This window comes from Toxoplasma gondii, chromosome IX (genome assembly GCF_000006565.2).
Source record: "Toxoplasma gondii ME49 chromosome IX, whole genome shotgun sequence".
Lineage (NCBI taxonomy): Eukaryota > Apicomplexa > Conoidasida > Eucoccidiorida > Sarcocystidae > Toxoplasma > Toxoplasma gondii.
The window spans coordinates 2073225-2095817 of record NC_031477.1 but is presented as its reverse complement, the minus strand read 5'-3'; the positions used below and the strand labels follow the sequence as shown (position 1 = coordinate 2095817).

Below are 22593 nucleotides of genomic sequence, written 5' to 3'. Positions count from 1 at the left end.
GAACGGTGTACTGAACATCGAGATGTAGAAAAGAAACTACGAGTCTGCCGGTCTGCTCAGCGCCAAGATCCTCCAAGTGCTTTTCTGTGGTGCCCGTTACGCGTTTTCGTACAGGCCTTGGTTACAGTGTGCACGAGGAGGCGCACATGTCCCTTTTCCTTCAAATGTGGTTGGGCGTTTCTGGTCTCTCCTACAGGAGAATTCTCGGCTAAAATTTGTGCTCGTATTGTGGTAGGACACATCTGCAAGATTAAGACTATGGAATCGACTGCAGAGAAGAACGAGGAGCGCGCCGAAGCCTTGTCGGACTCTATCACAGGGCCCTTGAAAGTCGCCGACGGTATCCAGAAACTCAGGCAAATTGGGAAAGCCTCATGCCCACTTTGAGGACCGCTTCCCTGAAAGGATGGCCGTCTTCACCTTCCTGTCATATCCGAGACTGCATGCACTCTTCCCAGTGAAAAAGTTATGGACCCCAGGCAGTAAGTGATGGCCAAACACCCGGTCGCTTTCCCTTCTTTCTACCCTGTCATAACCTTGTCTGCTTGTCATCTCACAACTCTTTGTTGCCTTCACCAGGTTCTCTCGGACGTTAAGAACTTATTGACGTCTTAATTTTTTTCGTTGTTCCTTTCCTCCTTGTTCTCGAAGCCCCTGGTGACAGCCTCTGGACTGCGACTCCGGTTCCGCGCCTCGCCAGATCCGCCGCCAGCATGCGCCAGACTTTCTGGGGCAGGCCGGTCGCTGGCGATGATGCGAGTCCGGCATTTGCATGCAGTGCTTGCAAAAATACTGGATGCAAAGGAAAGGTTTTGCTGAGGTGGACACGGAGAGGACACCAGACACGATGGATTTTTCCGCTGTTGGCAGCCGTCGCGGTGGCTGCAGCCTGCCTGCGACCGCGCTTTGCTCAGGCAAGAAGATTCACCAGCTCGCCGCTTCGAGGTTATTTGGACACCATACACAACGCCGGAGTCCGGCGGCCTTCGTTGTTTGCGCAATCATCGCCACGGTTCTCAGAAGATCGTCTGTCCTCGCGTATTCCTGACTCCAGAACCGTCCCCGTGAATTCTCGTGCCTGGCATGTCTACCAAACGACAAAGGTTTGCGAGCCGGTCGTCGCCCGGCCGCCATTTGAAAACAGTGAAGTTGACCACAAGTTATCTGCTTTCTTGTTCAGTGCGGGGTCTCTCTGCAAAGACCCTCCTGTTCGGAGGTCATTCTCTTTTCCAGGTTATCGTTCTTCTCTCGTAGCCTTCCCTGCTGCGTCTTTCTCCCCCGCCGCTGACTCTCTAGGCTTCCCAACTTCTCCGATATTTCCTTCCTCGTTCCCCTCCGTGTCACCCTTCTTGTCTTCTTCTCTGTGGATGATTCGAGTCGTCATGCCGATTATACCGACTCCAGAATCTCTTTGTCCGCCTCGAGCTCCAGTCGTCTACGAGGAGCTGTTGCGGCGCGCAAATGTGACAGAAGTGAATTACCTAACCTCTTTGAGGTCCAAGGCAGACGAGATTCTTCCACTTCTCTTCGACATTGCTCGTGACCAAGGTCGAGAAATCTCGCCGGGAATGACCTTCAAGCCGCAGCAGTTCGAACAACTCAAGCGTTTGCATGAAGCCCATCTCCGCGGTGACCTGGAGGCTCAGCTGGCGCGGGAGAAGGAGACGCAGAGCACGCCTGAACATGCGGAGGACGCGGGGAAGCAACCGGAACCAACTGTCGGATCGCCGGAGAGCTGGGGCGATGTACGGCTGGCCCGAATCGTCTCAAAGCATTCCGGCAAACAAACGACACGGCGAACGCTGCCAGCTATGCGATCGTCTGTGCCGGCCGCTTTCCACCTCATCGATGATCTGTACGGACCCATCTATGACAAGAAAGTTCTACTAAAACAGGTGAGTGCGAGACACCTCGTGATCAACGGCTGCAGAATTCCTAGGTAACAGAAAGAGTGAATTCTGTCGCAAGGGGTGACGCCGGTACCTCGGATTGAGATGCAGTGATCTCAGCGAGAGACACGCGATTCAAAATAAACGACGGATCAAAGAGACTGGAGGGAAACGAATCGCAATTACACTGCTCGTCACGAACAAATGAACGTCACGGTTTTGGATCGGTGGCTACAGAATACCCTACCAAATACTAATTAGGTGAGTTAAATAACAGAGAGACGAATTAAAGCGTCTGCAGTGGAAGCCGAGATAACGTCACATTCGAGTTGATCTGTGTTTGCCGGGTTGGCTCCTGCGGTCACTTCGCGTTTCGTGAATGAAGGTAGATGATCCATCTTAGTGGTTAGAGGCCCGGGTATCGAATGTGTCTCCATTTCAGGTCCATTACTTCCTGGAGCAAGGGAACTACGAAGCTGTGCGGAAGGTACTACGAGAGAACCGCAATGTGCTGTGTATGGAAGACGCGAAAAAACTTCTGGAGTTCGCCGCGTCCGTCATAGAGGCAAAAGAGAAGGCGGCGTTGATTCTCCGCATCGAGGCTGCCTGGGATTCGTATCGCCAAGCACTCCCGCCTTCCTTCACTCAACAAGACGCCAAAAACCTCCAGTTTCAGCTGGCGCATCTCTCTGCCGGCGCTGCATCTGGAACCTCGCCTCCCTCTGAGGTCGGTGACAAAGGCTCTCCCGCGTCACGGCAGAAAAAACGAGAGAAGCAAATAGACAAGCGAAAGCGACGCGAGGCAGAAGCAGCTCTGCGAACTCAAGCCCATCTGCTCAAGCGACTGTATGAAAAGGCGACGACGGAGATCCGTGGCCTCCAACACGAAGCGGGGCTCCGTGTTCGGGCCGTCTACCACTCCATTCATAAGGCTCTCTGGGACCACGGTGCCCTCAAGCCCTACAAAAAGCGACCCGGAAAAAACATGCAGAGGGCGACGGTGAGCAACTTACAAGGGGATGTCCGCCTGACGACCACGCACAAGAATCTCCAAGTAGAGAGTTCCCCTCCCTCTGCCTCTGCACTACTCTCATGTGTGGCGGTGTGCAGCATCCTGAGAGGGTGGAGACGACCTTTTGTTTTTCGGGCTCTCTGTCGTTCATGTGGACAAAGATATCTTCCGTGTCTCAGGTATCTGCAGTCTCGCTCCATCTTCCTTTGCTCTTCAGAGCATTTACTTTGACAGCTTGCTGCTTTGTGTCTCCCCGTCCTGCAGCTAGACGTGGAAGACGTTTCGCCGTACCTAAAGCCACCGCCAGGTCAGCACGCATCCCCTCGGAGTGTCGCCTCAGTTGCACATTGTGTTCTATTGCAGCCCGTTACCTCCCCACACATCGGGGGAAAGCGACGACCTTAGAGGATCTGAAAGAGTCATTTAACTGCGATCTCGACGTGGTTGCGAGAGACTCATGTGCCCTCATCAGAAGGGGTTGTCGCGTGCGACGTCGCCTGCTAGTGTTCTACTGTGTTGCATGGAAGTCATCGATGGACAAGAACATGAGTGTCTAGAATTCGCATTTAGTGTCTAGTTTCACATTTTTGAAGGTTTTGTCCAACGCATCGCACGTGGCGTTCGTTCCGTGACTGTGATCCTATCTGACTCTTCCACGTCTGCCGCTTCGTTTCTCCTGAGTCCCTAACACGACTGTGCTCAGTTTCCCTCCAGACTTGCCACACTGCTGGCTTTTAAAGTATTCCTTATTGGAAGTGTACAGCTTTCCAGAACTCTTGGCGCTTAAACCATTCGTCCAATGCTTAGAAGGAACTACTAGCTTTTGAGAGCTTAATCATAGTTGTATACTAAGCAGCTGGACTTCGTGTTGAGAAGGAATCACGCTGTCTGCTCAGTTCAAGTACAGCGAGTCCTGGTGTGCCCCCAGCTTCTCGCTCGGCGGAAGTGTCAACTAGGCGTCCCCCTTACTCTCCCTTGTTCAGAGGCGACACGCTTGGAGCGACTCGAGGCAACAGAGGCTTTTGCGCGAGCTGTGGACGCTGAGGACTGGATGGAAGCCTGCAAGATTCTTCGCACCAAGACACGGTACGTCACAAGTCCAGGTCGAATTGACACAGAGTCTTCGGGCTTCTATCTTCCAGTGCCCGTTGGTTCTGTTTGGCCTGGAGCAAGACAGCATTGAAACACATCCCGGAATCTTCACCGAGCTCTGGCCTGCTCTGCAGTCTCGCTTTGTGCCAGCGGTGGGTGCCGTCGACGCTAAGACTTGCTAGGTCAAGCCACGGAACCGAGACGTTCCAGGAAGCCACTCAAATGAGAAAACTGTGGTAACGTCCTGGTCGCACGAGAGACACCGAGTGTGCCCCGGTTAAATGGGCCCGAGAATTCATTCTCGGGCGTATGTTTGCGAGTTCGTTAGTTGAGGGAAACGACAACGTAGCTACTTTGAACCGGCGGCCTCTTACCGCTTCCCGGAATCCTTCTGAGACTGACGGTAACTATGGAGTGATGGTTCAGCTGTTGAATTCCGATGTGCAACACGTTCGGTCCATGACGGATAATTGTCACAATCACTTAGTGGGAAGTGTGAGTATGTGTTCTGTGGGGAAGCGAGCGCGGCGGCATTTTTTATTTGTACTCCGGGTCCAAACTGTTCATCGAACGCGTTGATACTGGCTAGCCTTAGAAGGCAAAATTGATTGAAAACTTTGAGATTCGTGAGATCCAGACTCGAGTGCACTACGTGTCGTCTCTCCACTGAGAAGTCAGCAACCGACGAAAAGTCGTGGATTCCCCCTCTCAAGGCAATGTAGTGTCTTTTCAACCTATTTGTACTCGGAGTTGCGCATGTGTGCTGTATTCTGCGGTTCTCAGCCTCCTCATGTTCAAGAGCCGCCATAAGTTGCTGGCCAGATTTCTTGAACTCTATCAGGTCGTCCACGCGAAGGCGGTGAAACCGCAATCACCTGAGGGGACCGCAGCCATATCGGGAAAAGGAGACGGTGAAGATTCAGGAGACCTTGAATCGAAGCCGAGTGGGCACGAGCAGAATTCGGGATCAGATTCAAAGTTTGAGTCAGACGTGGATGAATCGACAGCTGAGAGTGGAGATAAAGCGAAACGGAAACGCCTGACGAGGCGGGAAAAGAATGCACTTCGGCGAACATTCACAAAGCCCCCGCTTGGCGGACCGTACTCGGAAAAGGAGCTCACGTTCTTCAGAAAAGTGTGGTGGACGACTCTGAGAAAACCTGCCGTGGTCATGAAGCTTCTGGAACCCGTTGCCGAATGGGGTGACGAGGAAGCGAAGAATCTGTACAGAGTTCAACTTGGTGAATACCGGTCAGTCATGGAAGAATTGTCTCTTTGATCATCCAGATATGAGGATGCTTTTTGTTTGGGGTGCCGAGGCCGCATCTCGGTCTGGCAGTTGTGGTTTGCCACCACGTTCGCATTTGTCGTAGGTGAGGATGTGTTTTTATTGTTTGGCGTATTCGCGGTACTTTTCTATGCTTACTCCTTCGTTTCAGAGGGTCCCCGTTTGACCGTTGGTGCAACGGCGCCGCAAGCCTCTAGTGTCTATTGATTTCACGTTCCTTCCCCTGCATTTGGGCTTGCAGGCGGTTCCATGCGAGACCGTCGCTTTCTTCTGCGTCGAACCGGCTTGCTGCCCCGCTCAGGTGACGCGCGTGTTTGCACATCTCCGCCAGCATTCTCCTTTTTCCGGGCTCTGTGCGTTTCCTTGTTCAGAGAACGTAAGAGACAGAGGAACATCCAGTTCTGGCGAGATCGAGGCATTGACCTTACGAAGTATACAATGGACTTCAGCGACGCCAAAGGGCTTGACTGGCTCCGCCAGAAACAAGCAGAGGGAGCTCTCGACGCGCCTCCGCCAACGCTGTGCAAAACTAAGAAGCAACTGGAAGAGGAGAAGAAACAGGAGCAGCTGGAGGCGGAGCAGCAGAACAGGGAGAAGGAAGGGAACGAAGTGGGAGACGAAACTGAGCAACCCAAAGAGGACGGCATGAGCGGCAAAGACGACACGCAAGCAGAGCTGCCGAGGACGGAACAGGTGCAGAACACGGAGATGCGGTAACGAAGGGAGGGAGGGAACTCAGGGGACCTACTGAGGTCAAGATGAAACATTGCTTCCCGATGGGTCACGAGCACCTCGAGCTTGTGCAGGGAAACCGAAGGACAGAAAAAGGCGTCTGCGTACATCGATATCTCACTGGTCCGGTTCTCCTCTAGAGATATTTGTAGATACGCGGACATTCCGGGTCCTCATTGGGGATCGGTCTGTTTATTTTTCACGTGAACGACAATGAGCCTGTGTCCACTTTAAAAATGACACGAGCAGTCGCTCTCCCCGGTGTAGTTACAGAGGCTACTAGCTGAATTTCTGTGACAGCAACGCTTTCGACAATTCTTCGGTTGCGCACGAAATCAAACAGCCGCCTCACCAGCTGCTGTATGAGGGGTGGGCAGGCACGCGCACGATATGGATTTGCTATAGCGCTTTCTATTCCACCTCGAACACCTCGGTGTCAACATCAGTGCAGTAGATGTGTAGAAATGCAAGTCAAGTTCCATGTTCCGGCTTTCTAAAGAGCCTCAGTGACGCTGTGTTGTGACAAACGCATAGAGGTGCTTTCCTAAGCGTCCTCAACCAGTGTTTCAGTCGACACATGTCAGTGTAACAACATACGGAATGGTACAAAACACGTCTGGGCTACCACGGGAGGCAGACGGTGTGTCCTCTCCACATGTTTTCCTTTCACAGCCGTCTTGAACAATTTGTGTATTATCATCGAATCCGGACAGGCCACATTAGCCAGGGGGCCGTGCGCTCGTTGAACTGGTTGGAACACTTTTCTCCATTTACATGGAACCTCGCTATGTACGCTGCAGCCAAACAAGGCGTAGTATTTTTTGTAAACAGAGACGAAACAAGGAACAACTGGATCCACGAGACTCGACCGTCGGCGCACGGTCATCTTCTTACGTTTCACGTGTAAAATAGGACGCGGCAATGTGTGCCTTCTTAGGAATACTCGAATGCATCTCGCTGATCGAGGTATATGAATGCCGATGATTCCCGTTTATCTTAAATGTAAAAACATCCTTCCATGTCAATCCCTTTTCGGCACCAGTGTCTCGCTCTCGCAGCGGCTCGAGTATGGCGCCGAAGAAAATTTCTTCTTTTGGCACCAGGAAGCAGATATATCACTTGTGGTACTCTGGTGGCAATTTCTTCGTCTCACTCAGTGGACCTTCGGGTAAACGCACACGCCCCTTGCACACCGTTTGCACAGGGGTATCTTCTACACTGTAGAGAACCCTTTCGCCAGATAGAGCGTCCCTCTTCCAGAAGCATCTTTGCACGAAGCAGATCTATTCTGCAGTGTTGCGCGGCAAACAACAGAGTAGAACTATGCCTTTCCAAGGTCACTTGAACGGTGAGGGACGTCCACTGGAGATTCCGCTTTGTTTCTTAAAATACTGTTCTACGCTCTTCCCATTCGGAGGAACTGTGCTGGTATGGAACATGGCCGGATATGTGGAAGACCCATGCTATCTGGTATAAGAAAGATTGAGAGCGAAATTCGCGGAAAATGCCTTTGCTGTTTCAATAGTTGTGCTCCCGGCCGACTCGCGCATGCACAATTTTGCATGCTGGGTAGTTGTTAGCAGCGCATGTCTGCTGCAAAAATATCCATGAGCGTTCTCCGGCAGTAGCAACCCTTGGTCTGCACGTTTGTTGCTCCCTTTCCCCGCCATACAGTGGAATTGTCTTTTCGAAGGAAAGCTCGATCTGTCCCCGGCGGAAGCTGTGCCGTCAGGTTTGCGTTTGGAAGCTTCAGTGATTACGGGGATAAGTTCTTTTTTCCAGTTCGTGAGGTTTCGCCAAAGATACAACATTGCCATGTTTCTCTCTCCATTCCCGCAGTTGCGAGTCTGTTTAACTTCCTAACGTCTCTCTTTCCTGTTGGCTCACGAAAAAATCCCTTTGCATCTCTGAACTGACCCTTGCCCTATATTTTTTCCCTTCGTGCACCACACTGTCAGTAAGCGCAGTGGTCCTTTCCACGCTCGACATAGACTGATAACGGTGCCAAGCTTCCACGTTCTGTAACAGGAAACGTCTGCCGTTGTTCTCTGTATTGTTTCGAACCCGCACCGCGATCATCCGTTGATGCTGATGTAATCCTCTGGAAAATATCTTTGTTGGCCTCATTAAGATACCCGGCTAGTCTCTCTGAAATAAAAAATGGCCTTCCGCTACCGTCGCGAGGGTCAATTCACAAAGTTCCGGGTCCACTTTGACCGCAGTGGCTTCCGGCCTTACATCGACGAGCTAAAGTGGGAAATTATGGACTGGCACTACAAGCGAGCCATGGGTCCGCAGATGAAAAAGACTCTTATGAGTTACCAGGAAGGTGAGTGATGCTGGCCAACGAGGTCACGACTTTCTCGACTTTGGTTTTGGCTTCTCACGTGGTTAAGAAGCGGTTCTACCTCGCTTCGGTGCTTCGCCGTAGCTTGACCTCCAGTGGCCCCTGCCCTTGCTGTGCGCCCGGATTACCGTCATGATTCCCCGTTTCTCTTCTGTTAGTCCGGCACGTTTCTCCTGGAACATTACAGCAGAAAACAAACTGCGTTCGATGCATCGGTAACCGACATGCTACTTGAAATATTAGGGGGAATTTTGAAAGACGTGCTTTTGACTCTGTCGCCCTTACTTTACAAAAAACGTTTCGATGACCCGTTGTCGGATGTGTCTAGTACGTACACCTGAGCACTTGTGTTTCCTGTGGTGTGCCCGCCTCTCCTTTGCCTTTGTTACCCTCTGGACCGGGACCCCCAAAAAGCGACTACCATGTAAATAGTGCCGAAGCTCACTCTCATTTCATATATTTCAATGCCATCACGTGTTCGGTACGGTCAGCAAAAGAAGGACTCACTCGTTATGGAGGCGCGATCTAGGGTTGCCTCAGTGTCTTGCGTATCTGGAATATACCAGAGACCTAGTCTACTGTCTGTTGTGCCTTGTGCACAGGCTCGGAGAAACTGCAGTACATGCATGATCTAATTGCTTTGGGGACTGCTAAAGCAAAGTTTCCACATGCGACGAAACGCTTCTTTTTCGTCCCTGCTCTGCCCGTGACCATCCCGTATCGTCGGTCTTCCAACCCGTTCTGCCTTCTGTCGGCGAACAAGACGGGCTGGTTGCAGTGGTCTCCAAAGCAGCGGGTGCCTTTCCCGCAGCCACTCGGAAAACGCAAGGTTGGCGGTACCGATCCTCAGCCACCCGTTTTCCCCAAGGGGACATGATGAGAAGCTGTAGCTGAGTACCTGTGCGAGCGTGAACCGACAAAGAGAAGCGAACGAAGGGGATGCCAGCTTTCTGCTGCTCACATTGGCGTCGTCTCTTTGTGCCAGCGCAGCTGGGTCCCTGGTCGGAAAATGCTTGTTGCTGCAGCTGCATCAGACAAGAAACACACAACCCTGATTGATTTCGAAGCGGAATCTCTAAAACCTCCAGATGACACAGGCCACGAATGATATCTCTCAAGCCTTGTGTTCGTTCTGTAACTGCTGGGCAATACTGCGTACAGAAAAACGGGTCAGAGTTAACTGTCAACACTTCTTGGTAGGTGGTTTTTACTGAAGATCTTTCAGACCTCATTTGGGCACAGCGCAAAAACTTCGGCTTGTCGACTGAGTAAATTCTAGAGGTTTCTTTTGCTAGATTTCACACGTACACAAACCTCTGAACGGATCCAGCCGGGCTTTTCTGCCGCGCTATAGGCAAGAAGTGGTTATCAGGAGCCGTCGCAGTGGAGAAGGATGGCACATTTTGGGCTTGGAGGAAGGGATACTGTTTTTTTATGTTGATAGTGTTCCGTAGTAGTAGTGTTGTTGTCGCATTAGATGTATGTTGGATGCAAGCATGCGTCCCGCGTGCTCCTTCGTTCGGCGGATTCCCTTTTGAGAGAAGTGTCTGGATGAAATGTATGAAACCCGTTAAGGGGGGTTGAAGGGTCGCGGGCAGAAGTCCTTTCTAATAATTAAGAAGACTCGGTACTTCTGTGGCAAGCTACGGATCATTCGGATGGGAGAACGAGTGACGTGACGTATATTCCTCGCGGAGTCATCGTTTTGTTAGCGACAATGGATGAGTTTCTGCCAGAAACAGCACAGTTCTCCGTTTACGCCTCTACCGTTGCAGGAGGCGTTTTTTTGTTTGCATGAGAATCACGTAGAAGGGTGTTTCGTGTCAGGAACCAACAGTGTTCCTATGTCCTCATCTTGAGTTGTTTCCGAGCGCATGCATTACTTCTGGCAGGAACGCTTTCATTTGACGCATGCGCAGTAACTAGGGACACGACGCCATCAGTGAAATTGTTCATGCTCATCAGTGCGCTGACGGAAGTTTTCTTCGCGACTTCCCTTTGAGATTCCTTGTAAATCACTTGTCGTCCCCGCGCTATACTGCGTGCGAAAGTTGCTGCCCACTCGTAGAGCATTCGAGCCAAACCGGGTACCTCATTTTGCTTCTTTACCAGTTCCTCTGTGAAGCAATGAAACATGCTCCGGAAGCAATACTTTTCTCAGACTTCGGTCGCCAACCTACATTAACGAGTCTTCACACAGCAGCTTGCGAGATCGCTGTATGCAGCGTGTCTGTAAGATTTCCTTTAGTCATGCCGCAACGGTGATCATTCGGAACTTAATGATCAGCTGCTGGCTATTCTAGTGGCAGGGATTCAGGACAGCAAACGCGGCATTGCAGATTGCCTTGCTCATCTTAAATTATCCTGTTTCGTGGCCTGATCCGTCTGCACGGAAGCTGGCAGTTCGCTGTGGAGGCGAGAATCGAATCCTCCCGTGTGTTTCCTTCCCTTGCACTCGTGATTCTTCTTGGCTGTTCGACGTACGATATCAGTATAGGGTGTACTGACGATTAGACACATGCACTATCCCCTATCTCCCTAGTGGAAATTGAAGAAGGGTACTGCCGTGTGGTTCGTGTAGATTTCACTTCTAGACCCGGTCTCTCTAACCTTAGATCCTGGGTGCCACCACTGTCAGTTGTAGCGTGACGGTGGGAGCTTCGGTTGCCGAAAATGTGCAAGGGCTGCCTATTCCTCTAAGCCTTGTTCGTCTGCTTCTCCGTACCAGCAGACAGACTTGGCTGTGCGTGACGAAAACAATCAGACATACGATTTACACCGACTACTACTCAGCTTTGTCTGTGGTAGAGTTCCATCTGCTCGTCTGACTCGCTTCGAAAGTAGCCACCGACCGTTGCTGTTGTCAGGGTGACGAAGCATCTACGTTCATGAGTTTAACACTGCTCAGTGTTATTGTGACGTTTGGAAAGAACCATAGATCGGTTCAGTTCCATCCGCCAGTGGTGCTAGAGTGGAAGCGCGTTGAGTCCAGGGACTGCCCTACGAGCAGTCCGCCTACGGCCAGTATACCGTCATCGGCACACATTCCCGACATTTTCACCGCGTGTGTGAAAGAGACACTGTCGTGAGTATGAGGTGCCTCAGGTTTTAGAAGTTTCAAACTAACTTCAAATAGGCAAGGGTGAATTGAGCACGTCGGGCGTGTCTGATAGAAATGATGAGACATACGCGCCACGCTGTCTCCGAGTCAGCTTCAGCGCCTGCCTCGTCACCCTCGTCCCCGGCCGCAGCCGTTGAAAAGACGGGGGAGATTGAGTGTGACGGAACAACGGTCCAAAGCGGGATGTCTGCCAAGTCTTTTGAACACTTTCACGATGTTGCCTCTGTGCTATGGTCATCGGAAATCGCGTTTGCAGAGAGGCGCTGTGTTGCCGGGTCAGGAACCAGTTGATGAGCCGGTAGAGCTCGCGGCGACGCGAGAGACATGCCAGTTGGCCATTACCGTTTTCAACGATACGCGCTCCCAATGAGTCTCGCAATTTCCTGGCGTAGCTTTCTTGAGATGTCTTTCTCAAAGCTCTCAGAGTCGACACTAAAAATAAAAGACACAAATACTCTCAATTTTCCTCGAGAAGGCAGTCAATTGGACATCGGCGACCCCTTTGGCAGTTCGGGCGCTTGCTTTTCCGTACTCGCCTTCTATACTCCCGCTGCCGCAGCGCCCGATCGTTGTTCGTGGAGGACCTTTCGTATTTTCCATTCTGGCTAGGTACAAAACAGATTTTTGTTTCTGTGCTGTTTTGAGAGGGGAAACGTGCTGCGGCTGCCTTCTTCCGTAGTAGGAGACTGGTGCCTCCCTGCTAGCCCTGAGAAAACGGGGGGCGCCTTGGCGTCCGCTACTGGAGCGGGTCCGCTTAGCATTCGTCTGCAGTGCATGCTCGAGAACCGTTGCTCTTTAGCATAATAATTTTTTTTATCCCACGGTCAGTATCTAGACCAGGCTCCACTGGCAGCAGCTAGTGTCTCTTCAATGCGCACCCGAACTTTTTTTCCAGGATGAGGGGGCTGACCGAACGTGGGAGTTGCTCTCTGTCTCCCCAGCTTTGGCGTCTTGCATGTTTCGCCGGTCTGTTGCTGCTGCTGTGCCTGCTCATCCCTGCTGCCTGTCAGCCAGAAGGGAAGAATGGCCAGTCTAGCAAGTCCTCTGAAAACGGGTTTCCCGAGTTCCGATTCGGTCCCGCGATTCGCCCGCGAAAACGGATCCCAAGTCGGCAAAGCGCAGCTGCCTGGATGCGCCTCTTCGCGGACATGACCCTCACAGAGCTGGCGCTTCCCGCAACTGTTCACAGCACTCTAAACGACGTGAATGCGCCTCGGTACATGGAGCTGACCCATGCTCAGAATGTCGACGTGACCCGCCAGCTGTACGATGGCATTCGTTCCTTCGACGTTCGGCCCTGGCGGAACAGTCGAGATGGCAAGTGGTACTCAGGTGAGGAAATATTGCTGTCAGACCAAGCCAGAAACTCCCGATGATCGTTTAAATATCACCTCAAAGAAGGAAGGATAAGGCAACTTCGTAGAGAAGTTGGCGGACAAACGTGGTGACACGACGGTTTGTGTCGGTGGACCTCCACCAATGGGATAGATAGGTGAGCGCTGAAAAGTGAGGCTACTCCACACAGGTTACGTTTTAGACGTAATTCATGAATCACTGTTATATCTTGGAGAGCTTTAGCGAAATTTGATACAGAGTAAACACCGGAATGAAAAGCGACTGCGTCATGTTTCGTCGTTTCGTGCGGATTTGCGTTCAGAAAGCTTCCCTGTTTCTCTTGAGTGGCACTTTGGCCAGATAATGGCAAAGCACCTTTTGTCTCATCTTCTGTGTTGGTGTGGGCGTGTCTCCTCTTTTCTGTCCAGAAGCACCATGGAGACTGGAAGAAGATCTCGTCAGCCTCAGGAAGGCCGTGTCTGCATTTTCCCAGCTTAGCACCAGCCCGATTCCCGCCCTGCCTAATGCACTCCAGAGCATCATTGACTTGCACTCGCGCACTAGCCTGGAGGAGAGCCTTTTTCGTCCTGTTCAGCGTTTCTTGCGTTCGAACGGCAGCGAAGTTGCAGTGGTCGTCTTCTCCACCCTCAACGGAAATCGCCGAGGCGCCATAAATTCTGTAGAGCAAGCATCGTCTCTGGGGGCCATGCTGAAACGGTATGCAGAGTACAATCAGCCTGGTGCGAAGGCCGACCCGACGAACCCGCTGCCAGCTTTCAACGAGCTTGCGAGCCCGAAATTTGTCGAAGGCCATCCGGGAGGCGATGTGGACAGGAAGGGGAAAGGCAAGTCGCCCACATTTGAGGTTGTTTCTCCGTCGGATCCTACCGCGTCGTTCATGACCTCGGCCGTGCGCAAACCCCTGATGTACGAAGACGTCCAGGCCCTTTTGGAGCTCATCGATCGGTACTGGGGTCAGCTCCTGCCTCGCCATGAACATGTCTTCTTCGGGCCTCCAGAAAAGAAAAAGGATGCTGAGACGGCTGGATCGACTGCATTCCCGGGTACGGCAGGCCGCCCGCAAGAGGTTGCACGTAAAAACACGGCAGCAGACGTCTCCGGACCTGCATACCCGATGGCGGAATCAGTTAACCGGCCTGAACTGTTCGCTAAGTGGTTGCGACAGCAGGGTGAAATGTGGCTATCCGAAATGCCGCTACGGGACATTCTCGGCTCACGCGTCCAGCTACTGCTCTTCGTAGATGACCCCCTTGTCGCTTGGTACATCACCACGTTTTCCCGGGAGCATGTCATGGCCTTCGTTGCTGGCGACCACATCTACGACATCAGCTACCGGAGTGAAGCGCTGTTTGCCCCGTGTGGCATTTCCCACAGAACTGGACCAATCGGTGAGTGATGATTCGAGGTTATTATTGCGACAGTATACATAATGAGAAAATGTAACCGACACCTTGTGATCAAAGGGCTCATTGCTATGGTACGCATGTCCTTGTAGCACAAGTACCGAAACATGTGTCTCTTCCAGTATGGACCACGCAGATTTTCTGTTTGTCGCTGTTTCTGCGTGGTTTATTGGCGTACTGGTGTCTCATCCTTCTGCTGTGGCAGCCAACCAACTGAAGCGAACCGTCTTCGTGACCATGAAAGTGTTCAGGAACAGTTCTTCCGGGTTATTTGCTCCTCGAATAGAACTTGCTCCTTGGTGTCAGCTCCTCATGGCGAAGATGATACGGAACGCAGACGCCAGGATATTTTCAGTGATGTTTGGTTCCTCCTCGGCTCCATACCGGTTTCGTCTGGTTTGTCAACTTGCAGGTGACGAGCTGGCTTTGACCAAGGAACGTTCATGGAAGGAGTGTCGAAGCAAGTGCGAATCTCTCTCTGTGAAGAATCTCCCTGTTGGGTCTCGAGGTGCCTGTACGTACTGGACGTTCGGTCCAGTCTTGGCTCCTACTGAGAACAGCCAGACCCGTGAAAATGCCTCGACCGGCTCAAACCTTTATGACTGCCGCACATTCACGGGTTCATTCAGTGTGCAGAATTTAGCCCCTCTTGTGGGGGCGGTCACCCAGCCTGCAGACTGTGGTGCATCGTCACTCCTGGAAGATCCTATGCAATGGAGTGCAAGTTCGCTGTTTTCCGATCTTACCGATGAGGTGTGTCCCATCACAGGCGCGGGCGTATCAGCCGTGTCGCTAAATGTTTTGCAGCCGTTTGCGAGGGAGCTCTGTCTGTTAGATACTTCCGGAGCTGCCGGCGGCGCAAACCGAAGACGTCGCGATAAATCGAGTGCCCCGGTTTGCCGAGGTGTACAAGCACTCAAAAAATTTATCCGTGTCCATTTCGCACCGTCATCGCCCCTATTCTACGTGGATGGAACTCGTGGCGGCAAACGTCATTTCGGAACCGTTGATGTAACTGTACCCATGAACCGCCTAACGGTCCCCTGGGTTTACTGGCATCTAGAGAGACAACAACTATTGCAAGGACTGTTAAGCGGAACGGGGGAGAGCCGGGAATTGCCTGCAGGAATCTCCCGTGCTCGTGGCAGCCGCGGGGGCCAAGCAACGCGGCCCGTCAATGCGCTGATGCTCATGCGGTACGACAGCTTAAATAACGAGATCCGCAACGGGCAGCCTTTCAACTACTTCGAGATGATCATGCATCTCAATCCCTTACCCGCTGCGTCTGCTGCTCTGGCACTCGAGGGCGATGTGGGCGACTTCAGCGCCGAGGTGAGATGCAACTACATTTCAGAGCGATGTCACGAAAATGTCGCTCTTAGCGAATGTGTGAGCGTTGAACTGAGGAAACCATATTCAGTGCTGGGGAAACTAGTTGAAACAAGCAGATCCAAGCATTGTAATGTTTTCTTCAAGTACTCGGGGGAACCGTGAAGTAGACTAAGATACACCACCCAAAGCAGGTCCAGTGCTATGCGCAAAGGCATTATGTCGAACATCTTGTGCATAGACCTCATGTGGCTGGTTCATGCTGCAATTGTTCGAATATGCACAAACATGCAAGGTTTCCCAGGTGTGCGAAAATACCTCTTGGTGGACTGGGACGCACGTGTCGAATGCTAGTTTCTGGTCCGCGTGCGCATGCAGTTTTGTTGCAGCGATGCGGTATTATGTGCACCACCAAGGCTACCGAAATGGACTGTCTGTGACGGAGTGTGCGGTTGTGAATGTGGTTTGTTTGCAGCATTATCTGCACCTGACAGCCTTCCATTCCTTCCCAGGCGACTCAGAAACAGAGGCACTGTTCAGTGCTGTCGACTTCTCGAAATCTTCAAACACGCCTTGCAAACCGATGATTTGGCTTGTCGTATGTGTAGCCATTTTGTGCTTGGTGGCTATGATTGTGGCTCTCGTGTGCGGCTCGTCCGTTCTGTGGAAACAGCCACCTCAAAGCACCCATGGAGACTGGGCCGCGGCGCCTATCGCAGCTTCACAAGGAGGGGTGCCAACGGTCGTGCAGCTGGGAGCCATCGACTCAGCCTAAGCGAGCGACTGATATCGTTTTCCTGTTACCGTGGAAGCATAGTGCAGCTGTTGGCACAAGGAATGCGGGAATATGATCTGTGGAGACGACTGAAGATGTCTCCTTACAGAACTGTGTTTCCCTCAGGGTCTGGATTTGTCTCAGAAATGCGAGATTCACCTGGGCACGGCCGTCGACTGTCGTTCGGTGTCAACCCTCTTACCTATGATGCGTGTCTTTTAGCACAAGACCCCATCTTCCTGAACGTTACTTGCAGCTCGTCAATTTATCATCGTGTCAGTGCGGTATGTAGTCGTATGGCATGAAGAACCACAAAGCGTTTGGTACTGCGGGACAATTGTTGTCCTCGGAAAACAGAGATTGGAGAAGTGAGTGGAGAGGCGGGTTGGTGTTAGGTTTACTTGCAAGCAACCCCGGCACTCGGGTTCGTTAGGCTACGTCTACACCCTGGTCAATTTTTGTTACCGCTCTGACGTTGGTGTGGATCGCCAAGAGCTGTGCTGGTCAGAAAGGTGGTCTCCACCGGTTGTGGCTTCTTGTACAGTCTGTGCGAACGTGTGCATCCGCTTACTGCAAGCGGCCCCCCGGGTGAGTACGCGAAAGATGGCCCCTGTGTCGTTTGGTTTGCTGTGGGTTCATGGGGGCCAGCGACCCCGGCCACGTGGCCGACAAAAACGCGAAAGAAGTATCCGGTACATTCGTCTAACTGTTAGTTGAGACTGATGGGGCACGAATATGGCAAAGGGTCTCAGGCGAGAGTCCACGGAGGGTAAACAGTGCGTGATTGTGCTGTCTATCCTCATTTCTGTGGCGATGGAGGAAGATTGACTTCTGGTTTGCTCACACACAGGCATACGTAATCTGCGACTGCCAGAAGACACATGACCTTGCACTGGGCAACGGACCGCCCATTATTTCTTCGTTGTGGTTGCACCGTGCAGTAGGTTCCTCAGTTTGTGGCTTGGAGGTGGTTGACGGTGCAGCGAAGAAGACATAATCGGAAACCGTCACGGCTGAGTGGGATGAATAAGAGTCAGCTCCTTTTTATTGTTTGAGAGTATAATATGCGAAAACTATGGTATGGAATTCTTTTTGCGCTGCACTGCCGTAGACGGTACACTTTTCCGCTGACGAAAACGAAAGCTGACGTTCGGAGTGCGTAACAAATGTTTGTTCGAACCGGTATGAAAGTGTTCATGAGGAACCCCTGTCACCAATAGCATTGGTGACCCAACGGCCGTGGTTCGTAAAGACTCGATAATTCCTGCTCTTCTTTTTTTGATGACATAAGACCTCTAGGTCGGCGGGGGTGCCGCATTCGTTTATCAGAGTAACAAAAGTATGAATAGTGTACTTGCCACAAGTTGTTCTTGCGTTAGCACAGAATGATCGGTTGCTGTGAGCAAGCTGTCTTATGCGTCACAGGCACGTGAAGTAAACTAGAGGCTTCCGTTTACGCTGGACGACATTACACGCGTATTTTGCTGCTCAAGGATTTTATCCGCGAAAAAGGTAGTGTGGTAAAGCTGAGTTGCACACCGTACTGCCTCGCCAGGAAGCTAGGGTTGCAGTATCCACTGCCAGTCATATGATGCTACGACAAATGCTGGGGCAACGCATCTTGGCAACAGTGCGGGGATGTAGTGCCGAGTCTCATCCAGAAGATACACGACACGGGTTGGAATACGGTTACTGTTCACTGTCGACTGAATTTCCGCGTTCGAGTGGATCCGAACCGGTGGGTTGAAACCGAACAGCTATTAGCGGCTACTGGATCAACAAATTTGGTCGCATCGGATTGTAAGCGGTGCATGCTCTTCAGATCATGATGCTACTGTACTGTCATAGATGTAATCGCCCAACGCTGAGGCCGGCAACGAAGGCGAGGGCTGGTTCGATGAAGTGAACTGCGTGTGCGTGCTTGCTGCTGCGGTTCAATGGATCATACATTAGTGGACGCCAGGAGGCAACCATTCTGCCACCGCGTTGGGCTGGTGAACGTATTAGATAGGATATTGGGCGTAAGAGAGGAAAACGAATCAGCCCTACTATGTACCATTTGGTAGCCCCTTGGTGGCTTGAAACACGGTGCACGGTGAAGATAACTATCGACTCATCAAGCGAACGAATTCTTCTCCGCTTTGTGACCGCTCATGGCATCCGCCTCACGCGGTGTAACCGAACAGAAAACACACAGGGTAGCATTCCAAAGTTTGTTACAGAAAACGGAATGATGCGTCGTAAACGTCGGCAGAGCAAAATCTGACAGATGCGAGAGGACCCTCATTGATTCTGAAACAATACGCAATTACCATCACCTTATGTGTGCAATGTTTCGAGACTTCTTAAACACGATGTCGAAACACGTCGGCTGTCGCGTGGTTCGTGGGCAACAAAGTAATCTAATTTTGGCGTGTCTAAATCCACACATGTGATGCTTGATGCACGCTTTCGGATTCAGGCTCCCTGAAATAAAGAAGCCTCCCGCGGTTGCAATACAGTTCCTGCTACCTAACCTGATGACACTCGCACCTCGGTTTTCATTCTTCAGTGGCGGCGTTCACTACAAAACAGATCGAACTAGTACAGTGGCGGCACAGTACGCGTGTTATCCTGTCAACAACAGAGCTGTTCAACTACGCAAATAGCCAGCGGTGCTCACGGAGCAAATTATGCTCCCCGGTGACCTATTAGCACACGATATAGGTCATATTGCTTATACACATTTTACAAGTCTTCATACACGGAGGCATTTGTGCACTGTGCATCGCAAATGTAACCGTCCGCTAGCAACGCATACTTTTGTCATTCTAATGTGGCAATTCCTGTTCTGCACAATGCAACACTAGCCAGCGTTTCCTAATTCTGATGAATAGAGTTAGCTTCCAAAATGCATACGGAAACGATCCTTCTGTAATTTTTCGCGACGAAAACTGTCACTCATACAGATAAGGCAAACCAGCATTTTGGAGAAGATGATAGTAAAGACTGTCTTCAGCCTCTGCTTACGTGCAACTCTGGTACTTATTTCACGCCTTCGTGCGTTGACCACAGACGATGCTGTTTTTAACCAGGCTCTAAGCACCACTGGGAGTTCCTTCGCTTGCACAGTTCTATCTCAGCACATTTTTAGTACATAGCACAGACGGGCGCAGGGCTTTTCTGCGAATCAAGCTTGCAGTACGAGTGACTTACACTGCAGTCAGCTGTTTACGGCAAAAATGGTGATATATGTACAAAGCGAGACACAACCAAGGCAAGCCGTTGCATCGCAAACAAGCCCGTTCAGTGCCGTTTTTCCATGAGCGCTAGGTTAATAAGTCTCCACCTCATTTGGACCTCACCGTTTCCACTGGCCTCAACAAGTGTGAGCTTCGTCGCACTGATGCATTTGGATCTACGTGTCGCTCGGCGGCGCCTGCCCTGGCCACGACGCTATCGGCATTTCTAACAAGCTCTTTCCTGTAAACAGCCACTTTGTTTACTACAGGCATGATGAACGTACGATCCCCCTGCGTACACGACTGCGGTGCGTTCTACTCTCCCTTTTGCCCGGTTGCAAGCGTGTTACATCTAAGGGATGTCCCTCACTGCGACAAGCCGCCATCTGAAGCTTGCTGGGACTTTCACAATCAAATCCGTCTCGATGATCACGGTGAACTCCGTTTTTTCCCTTTACATTTGACATCCTCCGCATGATATTCGTTCCATCCCTTTCGCCTGGCTTCACTGATATATTCATGTAACTTCGCGAAGGTAGCGCCCCTCTTTGTCTCGGCTTTCCCGACCATCGCCTCGGTGTCCCCCGTAGACGATCTTTGTACACCGGGGAAAACTGAGCACCTCCTTTCTCATACGAATTATCACACAACGCACTGTCCACTTGCGTTATTCGGTGTTGCCTCCAATCGCTTCCGTGACGCAGACAGCCCTTAGGGAGTCGCTCACCATTTGACCGGAAAGCTTTCTCCGGATCAAATCGGAGTGGCATCCGAGACACATCGGAGCGCGCTCCTGTGAGGTTGCATATATCGTCTACCCTGGGTGCCTTTATACATGCTACCGGTGAGGGCGTTACGTTCCAGCGACATGTATCATCCCACTCCTGAAAGGGAGTGGAACGGGGTCGTGTAGATATCTCCTGTGTCAAATCTAAAACAGGCCTGCCTGCTGGCGGGCAACCACTGACAACAGTAGGGGGCAGAACCGGCGGAGACGGATGCGGGGGTGGCTGAACTCGTGAAAAGCTGCCACCGTCGGTTTCACCAATTGCAGGATTGGCGAGCCCGCGCTTGCTCGCTGGCCCCACTGAGCATGCCAACTTTGGCACTGAAGATGAAAGATGAAGGGAATGCGAACCTACAACCTCGTCTGATGCGTGTTTCACAGATGCAGGATGTATATTGTTTCTGGTGAAATACTTCTTCTGATAAATTCCACTAGTTGCTCGATGGTGAGCCCTGGTAACTGGTCCGTCTGGTCCGTCCTGTATGCGTCCTTCCGATGCTCGATCAGACAACGAGGTAACGGAACACCGCGACGAAGCAAGAGAGGAAGGGGAAGAAGCATGTAGCTCAGCACCATGGATTCCAACTTCGACCAGCGTCTTTGCATCCGTCGAGTTCGATATTTGGTGCTTGACAATGTCGCTCTGAGACCCGCTCCTATGATGTCGGGTCCTTTCACCGCTTTGTTCAGTTAGCTTACTGGCAGAAGACAAACGCCGTGCACCGCCACGTCTCCCGATACCTGCACCCTCAGAAGATTGAGTTCGCCTTTGTCGATCCTCTGCACCGGAAGACGATGTGTTTTTGGTATCGACCCCTGAATTTCGTGCCGCAGCATCAAGTACAGTTGCTCTGTCAGCATCATCGAAAGCCTTTCTCTCATCGGCATCGTGCTCTGACTCACCGAATCGCCCGCATATGAGTTCTAGCATTGATAGATCCGGATTGTCATCATTGAGCATCCACACAACAGCGAAGAACCGCTCGAGAAGAAATAACATTGTCCCACTAGTGCATGCACGAAGTGAGTGACACAGGAGAACCAGATAACGCAGCAGTACCGTGGGTTACTGGATTCTGAAATGTGGGTTGTCTCGGCTCACAAGTAAATATGCCGGAAAGAACCATATGTGTTGTCTTTCGACTTATGACAACTGGCAGGTACCAGAGAACGTGATTCCGAGCCCTTATGAAACAATGAATACAGCACACGTAAGTTCAATTACGCTGCTAGCCGTGCAAGATACTATGCAGCCAAAACGAAGAAGTTGACCTTCCCTGATTGTCCGAACGAACTGTAATCTATTTATTCCGCAGTAAAATCAACAGGAAGAACGTTCAAACACAGAGACACATCTCTAGAAAAGGTGGATCTGCGGCGGAACAAAACTTTGCACAGTGCGCTACGCAGTTCATCAACGGACCAGCCACGAGCAACGCTGTAACTCCAATGGCGGAACTGCAGGTTAGCAAACGCGAGAATGTGCACCAGAACCCACAGCGGAGCAATCTACTGAACTGAATAAGAAATGAAAAATTCACTTTGTCAATTCCTCAGTGAGAGCTTCGTTTGTCGAACACCGATGAACAGACTATCGTGTCTGAAGGTGAACCCCCCTCTGGTTCATTGGTGTCACCTTTCGAAAGCGACGTGCGTGTACACAACTAGCGACGGGAAAGGCACGGCAGTGCTATTCTCACCAAATGTAGCTCTGTCTACGACCAGAAATATCCGTTACTCTCTGAAACAGTTGCTTGTTCATACTGGAAGGGGAGCCATATGAGAGGGAAGGGTAGCTCTCTCTTAGGAGACCATCAGCCTAAGATCTGCCACCCGTACCGGGTTTCGTGAGTCTCGAAAACCAGATCTTGTGGATTTCCCACGGTCTGACCCCATCTGTCTGTTGCAAGCTGGTGAACGTGAATGACAGCAGAGCTGCTGCAAACAATAAACGACATAGACACACACCACTCGACTGGATGCCAATTTTGTATTTTCCGCGTTACTGAGTAGCAACAGCCGTATGCTGCCAGGAGCTCCCCTTATCGTTTCCCTCAGACGCCTGCTAAGCCGCTCGAAAGGAACGAAATTTCTAATCACACGTGCACTCTGCCAGGACTGTGATACCTGCCATCTGCGTAGACTTGTTTCGTGTGCCCTGTGCAGTTTGTCGGCCCGCGAGCTGTACCGCTGATGCGCCAAATGTACAAAGCAAGACACACATTAGTTCAAATTGAAGAT

The 22593-nt window shown here is 51.4% G+C and overlaps 3 protein-coding genes across 3 annotated transcripts; all 3 read left to right on the top strand.

The window, feature by feature from the left end:
- The first annotated feature begins 39 nt into the window (after positions 1 to 39).
- Positions 40 to 6688, top strand: TGME49_264720 (hypothetical protein). Its single transcript, XM_018781374.1, has 6 exons — positions 40 to 1895; positions 2332 to 2889; positions 3166 to 3208; positions 3885 to 3987; positions 4777 to 5244; positions 5653 to 6688. The coding sequence occupies exons 1-6, from the start codon at positions 714 to 716 to the stop codon at positions 5996 to 5998; spliced, it is 2700 nt and encodes an 899-aa protein (XP_018636327.1). The 5' UTR covers positions 40 to 713; the 3' UTR covers positions 5999 to 6688.
- Positions 6689 to 7629: 941 nt separating this feature from the next.
- Positions 7630 to 10448, top strand: TGME49_264730 (hypothetical protein). The gene is made up of 2 exons (XM_002368561.2): positions 7630 to 8342; positions 8963 to 10448. Exons 1-2 carry the CDS (start codon positions 8174 to 8176, stop codon positions 9235 to 9237), a joined length of 444 nt encoding a protein of 147 aa, XP_002368602.1. The 5' UTR covers positions 7630 to 8173; the 3' UTR covers positions 9238 to 10448.
- A 1244-nt stretch (positions 10449 to 11692) lies between these two features.
- Positions 11693 to 21860, top strand: TGME49_264740 (hypothetical protein). The gene is made up of 4 exons (XM_002368562.2): positions 11693 to 12813; positions 13245 to 14225; positions 14653 to 15572; positions 16045 to 21860. The coding sequence occupies exons 1-4, from the start codon at positions 12378 to 12380 to the stop codon at positions 16342 to 16344; spliced, it is 2637 nt and encodes an 878-aa protein (XP_002368603.1). The 5' UTR covers positions 11693 to 12377; the 3' UTR covers positions 16345 to 21860.
- The last annotated feature ends 733 nt before the right edge of the window (positions 21861 to 22593 follow it).

Coding starts and splice junctions, on each gene's coding strand:
- TGME49_264730 (XM_002368561.2), top strand. CDS start 8,174: ATGGCCTTCCGCTACCGTCGCGAGGGTCAATTCACAAAGTTCCGGGTC. Junction 8,343..8,962: donor TCTTATGAGTTACCAGGAAG/GTGAGTGATGCT, acceptor CCTTGTGCACAG/GCTCGGAGAAACTGCAGTAC.
- TGME49_264720 (XM_018781374.1), top strand. CDS start 714: ATGCGCCAGACTTTCTGGGGCAGGCCGGTCGCTGGCGATGATGCGAGT. Junction 1,896..2,331: donor AGAAAGTTCTACTAAAACAG/GTGAGTGCGAGA, acceptor TCTCCATTTCAG/GTCCATTACTTCCTGGAGCA. Junction 3,988..4,776: donor ATTCTTCGCACCAAGACACG/GTACGTCACAAG, acceptor TGCGGTTCTCAG/CCTCCTCATGTTCAAGAGCC.
- TGME49_264740 (XM_002368562.2), top strand. CDS start 12,378: ATGAGGGGGCTGACCGAACGTGGGAGTTGCTCTCTGTCTCCCCAGCTT. Junction 14,226..14,652: donor CCACAGAACTGGACCAATCG/GTGAGTGATGAT, acceptor GTCAACTTGCAG/GTGACGAGCTGGCTTTGACC. Junction 15,573..16,044: donor TGGGCGACTTCAGCGCCGAG/GTGAGATGCAAC, acceptor GTTTGTTTGCAG/CATTATCTGCACCTGACAGC.